At 31.1% G+C, this 14,624-nt stretch overlaps 1 protein-coding gene and 1 pseudogene across 1 annotated transcript, besides 3 other annotated features; both read left to right on the top strand. All coding sequences in view use genetic code 12, as the record gives it.

Moving 5' to 3' along the window:
- Nucleotides 1-4,229: part of a repeat region (core RPS domain of MRS consists of five partial RPS units of 1934 bp each, plus one partial RPS unit of 1358 bp; orientation = reversed) that runs on past the window's edge.
- Nucleotides 1-4,229: part of a repeat region (RB2 region) that runs on past the window's edge.
- CD36_43670 lies at nucleotides 1,167-2,717 on the top strand (annotated as a pseudogene).
- Nucleotides 1,167-2,717: a sequence feature (in-frame stop codon).
- A 6,558-nt stretch (nucleotides 4,230-10,787) lies between the features above and the next one.
- CD36_43660 (pyruvate carboxylase isoform, putative) lies at nucleotides 10,788-14,321 on the top strand (the record flags this gene model as incomplete). Its single annotated transcript, XM_002419979.1, has 1 exon — nucleotides 10,788-14,321. One exon carries the CDS (start codon nucleotides 10,788-10,790, stop codon nucleotides 14,319-14,321), a length of 3,534 nt encoding a protein of 1,177 aa, XP_002420024.1.
- Between the last annotated feature and the right edge of the window lie 303 nt (nucleotides 14,322-14,624).

Genomic DNA, 14,624 nt, shown 5'->3' with positions numbered 1-14,624 from the left:
GACAACGAGTTAGAAATTCAACTATTGTAGAAAGTTTGAAGTAAAGTTTGGTTCAATATTTTTGCAAAATATAAAAAAATGTAGAATTAAAAACATGTGACACAAAATTGGTAGTTGCAAATAATTAATCCAAACTAGTCACCAAGATAGCCAGACTCTACACTTATTTTACTTAGCCAAGTATCTCCAATAGCTTCTGATATTACTGGACACACACCAGATAACTTTGATTAAGACTTGTAGCTCAAATTGTCTAACTTCTGGTGTATTCTTCATTGATCGTGCAAGATACAATTTTATAAAACACCATTGGTGATTATCAAGAAAAACGCGCCATACAAATTATTTTTGTGTAATCTACGTTACGAATATCTCACCTGAGTAAACACGAAAACTCTTAGCATAACTACTACTATTGAGAAAGATACACGCCAACCAGGGAATGTTGTACAGAAATAAGCTTACTCTGAATAAAATAGGAGTGGTGGTTTATCACTTTGACGAGGGAATTTGAGAAATATACACAACTCAGAAATTCTCGAAATTGCCTTGAATTCAATAATGTTTGGAGGTACATTAATTTGTACATTTACACTCAACACTTCAGTAGCTCATAAAGACTGATCGTAGCTATGACATAGGTGGGTATTCCTACACATTCATTGGCACTCTTTCTCCTCAGCTAAACGTATAGGGGAAGTTCCAAGTAGAAAAAGCTTGAGCAATCAAATAACTGTAACTTTAGACGGTTAACATGGACGGGAATACACAATAAAGACATATAAATCTTATTACTCCAAAGTGCATTAATACACTCATTGTAAAGCTTCATTCTTGCACAGTTTTGAATGGATATGCACTTTAAATAAGAACCGTGTTGAAAGTACTGACAATGGTATTGTGTCATCCACGACAACTGGTTTCGCGTATAACAGCCAAATAGAAAAGAGACTCGTCAAAACTTGAGTTCAACTTTGAAGATGAGCTTTTTGTTGGCACCCTTTCATTATAAGCATGTACCACTACTAATTCAGCTATCCCTTGCGTGAATCTTTGTTAGACTTCCATAATTTGAATCATTTATAAGGAGAAAACAAGGCTTGGCAGTCACCACACTACTTTATTCAAACATTCTTAAAATCGTGAAACTTGTGTAGTATTACACAATGTCTGAAGTTCCTAATCAAGAATCTCGCAGTTCATCGATATTTAAATAGTCGAATGCTTCATCATCAACAAAAACACATGGTGCTCCTTCAAGTTCACAAATTGCTAATGTCGATTTTAATACCTTGAGAAAACTAAATACGAACACCTCGTTTTCATCAAACTTAACTAACTCAACCACTAAAGCAAGCAATGCTTTATCCAGGCTATTCACTAGAAATAAGTCGTCATCTAACATTTCAATTTATCGTTCTCTAAGCGATGATGATAGCTCCCCAAAGACACTTCGAGAATCTGAGTCTCCATCTGAATCAAGCAAGAGTGGCAATAGGTTGAAGATTGCCCAGAAGTTAAAGTTTTCCAAGAATCAAAGCAGTCGTAAACCAGAATTGTTTTTGGATACCAGTAGCTCAATAAGTGAAGATAACTCTTCGTTTCGGAAAATAGTAACTGGTAATCTGCTGAAAGAGGTGAATAAGTCAAGAAAGAACTCAATGAGCTCGCCAATGAGTACCACATTTCATAGTTTGTTTCATCGATCTCATCACAATGGCAGCAGTTTTCAGCAAGATACCAATCTGGTTGCGACTGGCACGACACCTTTGTCCAGTAAGTTCGATGACTTGTCAAAAGTATCCAAGACAACTTTATGTCTTTCCTCAAACAGCTCAAATTCAATAATCAGCAATCCTGAACTAGCTCAGATTTATAATTTCACCAACCCAAATATTTCAATTGAAGATGGAGAGACTAATATGGACCATACAAACAGTTCTTTTTTGGATATTCATAAGAAAATGCTTGTGCCAGCAGATCTGTTTATCCAGAATAAGTTAAACAAGTATCACCAAACAGAAGTTGGATTGGGCATATATGAAAGCGAATTAGATCACGAAAAAGATAGTAAGATATATTCGAACCTTTATTATTACTTGAAACCACTATTCACCCCATCCTTTTCCGTATCCGACTCTGGTCGAAAGGTAAGCATGCGTCCAATATTGAATGCAAATGTGGAAGAAATTGCAAGTTTTGTAAAAGAGAGCTTTTGTTTACACCAGCCCAATGAAAGAGCATCATTAGATCACGATAAAAGTTTTAGACTGAAAACAAGATCAAGTGTATCAAGTTTGGGCCGTGGTAAGGTGGACGACTTTGATTACAGACAGTTATCAGATTTGTTCGAAAAATTGATGACAGTATTGAGTCACAACGTGCAAACTGCCGAACCATTGAAAATATCTTTACAAACTTTGATATTGAACGCATGGAGATATTATAATAATTATATCAGGTTTTACGTGCTAAGTGTATTTCAACCTTTGCAAATTCACTTGAATGAACTATATATGAAAAATCAGAATGGAACCAAAATTACTAGAATGGATGACCTTTTACTTGTATCTTTTCGCAAGGTTTTTATTACTGAACAGGGAATTGGAAGTGGGAATAGAGAGCCATCTCAATTTTTGGGGAATACTGAGAGTGATGAGTTAACTGGTAATGAATTGTTTACTTCTACTTTGGCTGTGTTGTCGAGTATATCATAGAAGTGACTGTTTTATAATGAAGAGATTATTGACTAGTATTATTACATTATTTACTTCACTAAACAAACATGATTGACTACTCCAGTTGTCAAATAACAGACAACAGATAAACTAGCCAATTCTTCATTATCATCACCAGTATTTGGAAATATGCACTTGCAAGAATAAGAATGGACATCTTTTGTGGTAAATTATTGTATAGCAAGAGGTAACTGTTTTCTGTTTTGTCAGTACAGTATCTTTCACATCTATGGACCGATGCTTGTTTGTTTCAAATGGTTGCAGATACCTTTGGCCTTCCTTGGATTCTTCAAACTAAATTGTGAATGATATTGCAATACACCATACGTTAAAAGACATACATATTTTTGTATGTCTTATTTGTGGGTGATATGAAATTCATTGACGCTTTGGCGGTAATTTATACACTAAAGAGAATAAGTTTTGTTCATATGACCATGTTAGTTCAACAGCCGGTCTGAAATGTTCAAGGGCTCATTGTTTCTATTCAGACGACATGACTCTAGTGTTATAGAATCACTAGATACCTGCCATATTTCTGAATACTACTACTGCTGACTTTCACTTTTCTAAATCTTGTATGATCAATTCATTTTGTTTTATTGTGCTTTCTAAACAAGAAAAGCATTGTAATCTGCTTCAAATGCTGTTTTAATGAATACAAATAGGCTTATTAATTGTATTTTACCTTACTTGAAATTTGCCGCTGCTAGTTATTTTCAACTTTACACAGAAAGGTTTTGCAACCAATTTTGATTTGCTACACTAAATAATTCTTTATATTTGCGACAAAATTTACAAAACTATATAAACTCCTGTTGGCGCCCAATTTTTTTTTGCAATTTTCCACCACTTTTTTTTTTCTTCTTTTCATTTACAATCAACTTTCAAAATCCATTTCATTCATTCAAGGAACCAGGAATCTTATCTCTTATATGGAAGCTTGTTGGAGCATCATTATGCGATTAAAAATACAAATCAAAAATATAAAAATATAAATAATAGATTAAAAAAAAAAAATACAAAGAAAGAACGCATAATAGGGTTATTGTTATATAAAATAAGACTCCTCAAGCGGTTAATAAAATCAACATCATCAGGTAACAATATGGATAACCATGGCGCTATTCACTGCTGCTGTTTGGATTGTTATTGGAGCATCATTATGTGGAAAAGAAACAAATCAATAATATAAAAATATAAATTAAGATGAAAAGAATACTAAAAAAAAAAAAAAAAAACACATAATTGTTATAAATTAATAGACTCCTAAAGCATGTTTCCAAATCCATTTCCATTCAGAAAGTAGATGAATAACCAAGGCGCTTTCCACTGTTACTTGAATTTTTATTGGAGCACAATAGGCGGTTAAAAAACACAAATACAAATATAAAATGCAAAAAAAAAAAAATGAAAAAAATACAAATTAAAAAAATGACGCTTAGTATAACTAATGGTATATCAGATAAGACTCCTCATGTTGATTTTAAAGCCAATTTCATAAACTGATTCTTTTAACTTGCCTGGAACCTATTGTTTGAATACTTGTTGGAGCACATTATGCAAAAAAATACAAAATCAAAACTAAAAAAAAAAATATAATCAAATATAAAAAATCAAAAACAAAATGCATAATAGATTTGTTATATGATTAGACTCCTGAAGTAGATTTGAAAATTGATATTATTATTCCCTAGTCATAAATTCACGTTAAGAATAAATTAAAACTAACTGTCCAATCAATATTAAATACAAATCTCCCTAGAAATTGAAGTTCCTTGCTGAAGCTGCTAATCATAATTAAAACCTATCCTTACATTCACTATTGAATCAATATATTACCAAGGTATTGCTTAATAATTTATAAAAGATGCTATATTATCAAACTGTCAAATGAAAATGAACGAAAAGAGATGCAAAAACGCAAAACAAAATAAAAAATATGCAAAAATGCAAAACAAATATAAAAAAAAGACATAAAAGTATAAAACAAGTTATAAAGAAGTATGATATAAGGCATGAAAAATAGAAAAAAGATCAAAAACGATCAAAAAAGATAAAAGAATATAAAAAAGAATTAAAAAAGATAAAAACAAATAATAAGTTGCTGCTGTATTATATTGGTCTTCAAAAGCTGATTATAAAACCTTGTTTGCTAGCTTAAAAGGTCTTGATATATATTACTTGTATATTATGTATAGGATACGATATTCTGGGGGATAGGAGATACGATGTTATGAATGGTGCTATTTGGGAGGAAGTAGTAGGTCCGAGGAAGATGTAGTTGGTGATCCACGGATTCGAAACTCTTCTCCATAGTGCAGCGCATCTCTCATAAGCAGGGCGTTAGGTACAAAGTGGGGGTACGAGAGCCACCGCTGGGACGGTTTGATCCTATCCTGGGGTACGGTTGTGCCGGTTGCCAACACTTGTACCATCTCTGGCGTCAAACATTGGTTCCTTGATCTAACCCGAAACCACTACGGCGAGTAAGGAGGAAAGGGACCTGGACCTAGATTACTAGGTATACTTAGGTAGTTTGCTGAGACCGCTACGGCTCGTACAAAAAACGAGGTTTCCCGTAGTGATCAAGGCAAGACTACAAAGGTCACGAGGATACCGAACTGTTGTCCTTTTGTTTCATCAATTAGTAGTGTTATCAAAAGCCAATAGTGGGTTAAACCTTGTTGATATTTACTATATATATTATATGTATTGTCTTGACAACATAATATTTTAGTTTATACAAACAAGAGGAAAAAGGAGTTAAAAAAAAGAAAATATCCAAAGATAAAGAGACTTTTTTGTTTTCGGTTAGTTGATAGAAATGATAACATTAAAGACGAGATACGAAATACTCTCAAATGAAATGCACATCCATGTAAAACACTGCTTTTTGTAATCTCTCAACCCTTACACTTGAAAAGGGAATTCATAGTAGTTATGTCATGTATCTCTGAGTAAGATAATGTAACCAGAGATACATAAGCAATAGAAAAAGAAGAGATCTTGTTTGTCTGTCTCTCTGTCTTCTCTGTCCGTTGCTCCGGATTTGCATATGCAAGTTGAAGTAAAAAAAAAAAAAAAAAAAAAAAAAGAGACTGCAAAAAAAAAAAAAAAAAAAAAGAATCCACATGTGGGGAAAAACGATTAAGAAGATTAGAAAGAATAGGAAGAATGGAAGAATGGAAGAATGGAAGGTAGTGCAAGAGATTTGGAAGTTTTAAGTATTTGACAATATATAAACTTAATATTATATCGTACCTTTACAATCATTATAATTGTTAAAATTCTCGATGTTGGTAGTCTGTCCAACTACTATCTAATTAACAACTGAAACAGAAAACACCATCAACTTAAGTACAAATTCCTTGGAGGAACAGAAAAGACTAAAAAAAAAAAAAAAAACCGTAATAAAACAGTGAAAACTTTAAAGCTTACCAAGTGTTGTATGTAGTATTAGTGGTAAACCAAGACAATATTCATTTTTTGATCGAGAGACCTCCCACCCCCCCCTCCCTCCCACATATTTTTGTTTAATATTTATTTTACAAATTGATATATATTTTTCCTTCCCCTATACAATATAAATTTCTTCTATTTTTCTTCCTAATAATAATACTAATAATGATGATGAATCTTCTTAACTATCCAGTAAATAACTAAAGATTAATAATAATAAAATATTGATCAAAGAAAAAAATGAAAATGAAAATGAACAAAAGAATGAACAAAAGAAATATAATGAAAGAATCCTCTATCCTATCATTACACCCCTCTCTTCAAAAAAAAGCAAAAAAAAAATTGAGAACTGAACTGAATGATTATTGTTTCTTGATATCCAAGACATATTAAATGGAAAAAAAAAAAAAAAGTGAATGTGAATGTGTAAACCTGAATGTAAATTTAAATTTAAAATTTAAAAAAGTTATTTTAATTGGGATTATTTGGGAAGTTGATTTTTAGCAGCAATAGCTAATGGTGATTGATTAGTTACTTTAATACGATATTCAGCAAATGATCTAAATGAATTACCATTACTTGGTTGCCATTTATTAACAATTATTTTGGCGGCTGATGCTGTAGTTGGTCTTGGAATTGATTTTTTAATGGCAGCTTTTTGGAAAGAAGTTTTAGTAGATTGGGAAAAAGCTCTAGTAAACATTGTAATTTAATTAGATAAAGATTCAATTGATAGATAATTAATATAAATAAAAGAAAGTAAAAAAGAAAGTAAAAAATAAAAGAAAAAAGGAAAGACAAGAAGGAGGAAATAATTTAAAGTATTTATATATTTGGTAGAAAGATGAAGAAGTAGAAGTAGAAGAAAAAGAAGAAGAAGTGAAAAAATATTTTCATGTAATGTATATGACACAAAATCGTATTTCATCTTTGTTAGCTGATTTTTTTTTCTCCTTCAGTGGTCCATCTTCTGATTACAATAGTATGAGTGAGAGAGTGGCTTTCGTCTTTCTTCTATTGCTGTTGTTATTGTGAATTATGACAATTTGGCAATTATCCTTGGTAGTAAATTTTTGTGATCCCTTGTTTTATAGTTGTAGTACCCGCCACACCTACTACTGTTATTATGAGTCTTAGCCGCTACCACCATGTTGTTGTTATATATTTTCTCTTTTAACAGCTGACAAAAATGAAAAGAGAGGGGAAAAAAATTTTTTCACTTCCTTCGTCGCTAAGTTTTTCGGTATTATGATCGATTGCTGCAACCATACAGAAACACTATCCTGCATATACCTAATCTTAACCAATCACAGTTCATTATCACATCTTATCTATACTATAGTGAATGCATCTTACTGCCTTCAACAGTAGAGATCTAATTTCCACTGCCACTGCCACTTCCACTGCCACTGCCACTGCCACTGCCACTGCCACCGCCACTTCTTCCACGCACCACCCTCTTGCTTTTGCTTCTACTACCACCACCACTACCACTATCATCATATCTTGAAACATATTTCCGTCTTGTTTTTTTTTTCTTGGTCTTAGCTTTTACTGATCAACCCATTTTATACAAATCTCCGTTGTTGTTGTTGTTGTTGTTGTTGTTGTTAAATGTTAGCCACCTTTTTTTTTACTACCAATTGTCACCCGCATCAACCGATATATATATTACTATTTATCTTCCTCAGTATCCTTCCCCGTATCCCTCGTATTCCCCTCCTCCTCCTCCTCCTCGCCATTATGTTCTAAAAACTAAAAGAACAGACACATAATAGACACATAATTATTTATTTATTGTGTTATTTCTTGATCTTCCTTTGTTTTTTGTTTGTTTGAAGTAATAATTGAATGAATGAATGAATGAATGAATCACCAGATATTTGCATCATCAATCTTCATTTCATCTCATCATCATCCTTTCGGATCGTTTTTTTTTTTTTTGTGGTTTAAATTGTTGTAGGAATTGGCCACCCGAAAAAAAAAATTGAAACTCAAAATTTTGTAACAACTATTTGATCACGTGCTTTGATGGAATTTTTTTTTTTTTTTTTTTTTGTTGTTGTTGTTGAAACAATAGAAATGGGCCTGAAAGATATAAACCCTTTGATTCAACGTTACTAGTTAATTTCTTTACTGGAAAAAAAAAAAAAAAAAAAAAAAAAAGTGGACAGATTTTATGACATATAATAGTAGATTAACTGATTACTCTCTTTTAACAGCAAAAAAAAAAAGGGGGAGGGGAGGGGAGGGGGGTGGAGTGAACATTTAAGATATATCTTGGGTGGTTGTGGAATTGAAGTAGAACTAATCAGTTAACAAAATGAAAGATCTTGTATACATGCATTTGCAAAAATTTTCCTTTTTTTTTTTTTTGGATATTTTTAACCAAATCAAATCAAAACAAAATAAAAATGAAAGTATAGATATTTCACCTACATTATATATATATATATATGAGCAACGTTGAACAATTAAATTTATACAATCACTGGTCATTGATTTAATTACTTATATCTTTTCTTTTGTAAACTAGATTAGTTATCATTAAATCAAATTAATCATCATTGATACCCCGGACTTTAAACTCCGTTGAAAAAAGCTAATTTTTTTTTTTTTAGAGGCGAAATTGAAATTGAAAATTCTACACTCATTTTTTTTTTTTTTTTTTTTTTTTGAACCGCGGTTAATAATGAAAATCAAAAAAACAATTTCAATACCAATTCCAATTCCAATACCCAATTGCAACCTTTGCTAGTTTATAATCTTTCATTGATTATTTATCGTAAAGATTACAATAGAAAAAAACCTTATTAATATCTATAATAATAATACTATACGTTATTCTATTGTTTATTTTTTAAACTTTTCTAATATAAATTAACACTTTGGTTGGTTAGTCAGTTGATTCGGACGTATACGTCCGAGTAATATCTTAACTCTTCCCTTCCCCCCCCACCCCCCATGGTTATTGTTTATATATATATATATATATATTGTGTAAGTTATGATTGTTCTTGATGAAACCCAGGAACTTGTAAAATAAAACAATAGTATTTGATTTTTTGTTTTTTTGCAATAAGATCAACAAGCTGATAAACTTGTGGAATTGAATTGAATTGAATTGAATTTTTTTTTCTTTTTCTTTTTCTTTTGCTCTCAAACTGGCTACTATGTGATTTTAATTTAAATGAATTTCATTGGTTTGTGATAATGAGGTTTGGTCTCTCTCCCCCCCCCTTCCTACAAAATGGAAAAATAGGAAAAACTAAAAGTTTTTCCAGAGATAGATGACTCAAGAAAAGAAAACAAAAGAAGAAAAAAAAAAAAGAGCCTAATAGTTTTTGTGAAACTCAATTTAGTTTCGGACTTTTTCAATCCATTTTGAATAAGATTATGATTCGGGTATAGACTGATAATTCTATTGTATTTTGTACCTCTCTGTCTCTCTCTCTCTCTCTCTTAACCAATCTTAACTTGATGATTCTACTAGTTTTCAATAATAATAGGAATTTTTTTTTTTTTTTTTTCATGCAATTTCAATGATCTAATTAACTAGCTACTGATTTTCAATTTCACATGAGTTTATAATAATTACTAGTTAATAAATGGAAAACTCAAATGATAAACGAAGAAGTTTACTACATAGTAGGTTAATCTCTCTCCCTCCCCCCTCCCCCCGCCCTCTTGTCTCCTCTTTTGTTATCTTTGTTTGAAAAAAAAATTGATAAGAGAGATTAAAGTATAAGGGCAATAATTATTTTCTTTCAGAGAAAACTTATCAATACAATATAAAAAGATTAAAACTATTTTAAACCCCCCCTCCAATTGATTCAAAGTTCAATAAAAAGAATACTTTACTATTAATGGATTGAGTCATTTTTCAAATTAATTGGAATGAAGAATATAACACAGAATGGAATTAAACAAGTCAAACAAACCAAAAAAAAAAAAACACTTTCGGAGTTTTTTTTTTTTTTATTTTCCTTTGTGCATCCTCTAGGCGACAACGGAGTGTAGTAAGTTTTATATACAGGTGTAATAGTAAAGTGTGTTGATCACACCAGAAAGACTACAACAAATAAACCAACAACAACAGAAGTAGAGTAATCAATCAGTATATATTCAATTGATTGTTCTATCACATCATAAAAGTGAAAACAATCCAGACATATATATATTGTTTGGAGGGGTGTAAGGTAATTAATATATTGTAAATTGTGATTTGCAACATCCAATTGAAAATATTTAATTTGATTCAATTTTTTTTTTTTTTTTTTTTTTTCGTTTGTTCCTCCCTCCTTCCTTCCTTCCCTCCTTCCCAAAATTCACTTACACTTATTGGATGGGATGGGTGGGTATTTTTTTTTGTTTTATCAATTTTTAATATAAATATCAATCAATTTATTCTTTCATTCAATTCAAGACAATAATTTTTCTTTTCTTTTCTTTTTCTTTTCTTTTTCATTCATTTTACTTTCTACTTATTCATTTTATCTTATTTTAATTTATTTTATTTATTTTTCATTTCTTTCCATTTCCATTTTCCTCACACATACCCCTTCACCCCTTCAACCCCCCTACATTATGACATCTCTTCAAAAGGCAACTAGTCAAGATGCAAGAATTAATCAAATGAGAAGAGAATCCACTGTTTTAGGTCCAATGAATAAAATATTAGTAGCCAATAGAGGGGAAATCCCCATTAGAATTTTTAGAACTGCTCATGAATTATCTATGCAAACCGTTGCCATTTATTCTCATGAAGATAGATTATCTATGCATCGTTTAAAAGCTGATGAATCTTATGTTATTGGTAAAAAAGGTCAATTTTCTCCTGTTGGAGCTTATTTACAAATTGATGAAATTATTCAAATTGCTTTAAAACATAATGTTAATATGATTCATCCCGGTTATGGTTTCCTTTCAGAAAATAGTGAATTTGCTAAAAAAGTTGAAGAAAATGGATTAATTTGGATTGGTCCATCTTATAAAACTATTGATTCTGTTGGTGATAAAGTTAGTGCTAGAACTTTAGCTCTTGAAAATAATGTCCCCGTAGTTCCTGGTACTCCTGGTCCTATTGAATCAGTTGATGAAGCAAAAAAATTTGTTGAAAAATATGGATTACCAGTTATTATTAAAGCAGCATTTGGTGGTGGTGGTAGAGGTATGAGAGTTGTTCGTGAAGGTGATGATATTGAAGATGCTTTTAAACGAGCAACTTCAGAAGCTAAAACTGCTTTTGGTAATGGTACTCGTTTTATTGAAAGATTTTTAGATAAACCAAAACATATTGAAGTTCAATTATTAGCTGATAATTATGGTAATGTCATTCATTTATTTGAAAGAGATTGTTCAGTACAAAGAAGACATCAAAAAGTTGTTGAAATTGCTCCAGCGAAAAATTTACCTAAACTGGTTCGTGATGCCATTTTAACTGATGCCGTTAAATTAGCTAAAAGTGCCAATTATAGAAATGCCGGTACCGCCGAATTTTTAGTTGATGAACAAAATAGACATTATTTTATTGAAATTAATCCAAGAATTCAAGTTGAACATACTATTACTGAAGAAATCACTGGTGTTGATATTGTTGCTGCTCAAATTCAAATTGCTGCTGGAGCTTCATTACAACAATTGGGATTATTACAAGATAAAATCACTACTAGAGGTTTTGCTATTCAATGTAGAATTACTACTGAAGATCCAACTAAAAATTTCCAACCTGATACTGGTAAAATTGAAGTTTATAGATCAGCTGGTGGTAATGGAGTTAGATTAGATGGTGGTAATGGATTTGTTGGATCAATTATTTCTCCTCATTATGATTCAATGTTAGTTAAATGTTCTTGTTCCGGTTCAACTTATGAAATTGCTCGAAGAAAAATGTTGAGAGCTTTAATTGAATTTAGAATTAGAGGTGTTAAAACTAATATTCCATTTTTATTAGCACTTTTAACTAATGAAATATTTATTACTGGTGATTGTTGGACAACTTTTATCGATGATACTCCATCACTTTTCCAAATGATTAGTTCTCAAAATAGAGCCACGAAAATGTTATTATATTTGGCTGATCTTGTTGTTAATGGATCATCAATTAAAGGTCAAGTGGGGTATCCTAAATTAGATACTGATGCTATTATTCCAGAGATTCATGAACCTAAAACTGGTATTACTATTGATGTTGATCATACTCCTCCACCTCGTGGTTGGAGACAAGTATTACTTGAAGAAGGTCCTGAAGTATTTGCTAAAAAAGTTCGACAATTTAATGGTACTTTAATTACTGATACTACTTGGAGAGATGCTCATCAATCATTATTAGCCACTAGAGTTAGAACCATTGATTTATTAAATATTGCTCCCACTACAGCTCATGCATTAAAAGGAGCTTTTTCATTAGAATGTTGGGGTGGAGCCACTTTTGATGTTTGTATGAGATTTCTTTATGAAGATCCATGGGCTAGATTAAGAAAATTAAGAGCTTTAGTACCCAATATCCCTTTCCAAATGCTTTTAAGAGGTGCAAATGGTGTTGCTTATTCATCATTACCAGATAATGCTATTGATCAATTTGTTAAAGAAGCTAAAGACAATGGAGTGGATATTTTCCGAGTATTTGATGCATTAAATGATTTAGATCAATTAAAAGTGGGGATGGATGCTGTTAAAAAAGCTGGTGGAGTAGTGGAAGCTACTGTTTGTTATTCTGGTGATATGATGAAACCAGGTAAAAAATATAATTTACAATATTATTTAAATGTTGTTGATGAAATTGTTAAAATGGGTACTCATTTCTTAGGAATTAAAGATATGGCTGGTACTTTAAAACCAGCAGCTGCTAAATTATTAATTGGAGAAATTAGAAATCGTTATCCTGATTTACCAATTCATGTTCATACTCATGATTCTGCTGGTACTGGTGTTGCATCAATGACAGCAAGTGCTATTGCTGGAGCTGATGTTGTTGATGCTGCTTCAAATTCAATGTCAGGATTAACTTCTCAACCTTCAATTAGTGCCATTTTAGCTTCATTAGAAGGATCTATTGAAACTGGACTTTCAGAATCTATGATTAGAGAATTAGATAATTATTGGGCTCAAATGAGATTATTATATTCATGTTTTGATGCTGATTTGAAAGGACCTGATCCTGAAGTTTATCAACATGAAATTCCTGGAGGTCAATTAACTAATTTATTATTTCAAGCTCAACAATTAGGTTTAGGTACTAAATGGGTTCAAACTAAAGAAACTTATAAAATTGCTAATCAAATATTAGGTGATTTAGTTAAAGTCACTCCAACATCAAAAGTTGTTGGAGATTTAGCTCAATTTATGGTGAGTAATACTTTAACAGAAGAAGATGTTAATAGATTAGCATCAGAATTAGATTTCCCTGATTCAGTATTAGATTTTTTCCAAGGATTAATGGGGACACCATATGGAGGATTTCCTGAACCATTAAGAACTAATATTTTGGGTAATAAACGTCAAAAATTAGATCAAAGACCAGGATTAACTTTACCACCAGTTGATTTTACTGCCATTAAAGAAGAATTAACATCACGTTATGGAACTCAAATCACTGAAACTGATATTGCTTCTTATGTTATGTATCCTAAAGTATTTGAACAATTTAGAAAAATTGTTGATAAATATGGTGATTTATCAGTATTACCAACTAGATATTTCCTTAAACCATGTAATATTGGTGAAGAATTAACCGTTGATATTGAACAAGGTAAAACATTAATTATTAAATTAATGGCTGTTGGGGATGTTTCTGATAAAACTGGTACTAGAGAAGTATTTTTCGAATTAAATGGTGAAATGAGATCAGTTTCAGTGGAAGATAAAACTGTTTCTGTTGAACTGAAAACTAGACCAAAAGCTTCATTACCAAATGAAGTTGGTGCACCAATGGCTGGTGTAGTAATTGAAATTAGAGCTCATAAACATCAACAAATTGCTAAAGGTGATCCAATTGCCGTATTATCAGCTATGAAAATGGAAATGGTTATTAGTGCTCCTTGTTCTGGAGAAATTGGTGATATTTTGATTCATGAAGGTGATTCAGTTGATGCTAATGATTTAATCACCAGTATTCATTAGGAAGTAGTATGTAAAATTAGAGAGAGAGAGAAAATAGTAGAAAAAATATTGTAATATGATTTATTGATTGATTGATTTTTGCTTTTTTTAAAAGGTTTAATAGGTTTAATAATAATAATAATAATAATATTTATTATAAGGTATGAATAGATTGGTATGGATAAGATGGTGTTTTTCACATTTTGAACTGGATTTTAAGACAAGTTTGGATATTTTTTTTTTTTTTTTGGTTCAGTGTTGAAAGAAAAATTTTTTTTTTTTTTTCCCTTTCCAATTCCACATATTAGTTTAATACCACATATA

Source organism: Candida dubliniensis, chromosome 4, assembly GCF_000026945.1.
Source record: "Candida dubliniensis CD36 chromosome 4, complete sequence".
NCBI lineage: Eukaryota > Fungi > Ascomycota > Pichiomycetes > Serinales > Debaryomycetaceae > Candida > Candida dubliniensis.
This window is presented reverse-complemented; position numbering and strand designations above follow the sequence as displayed.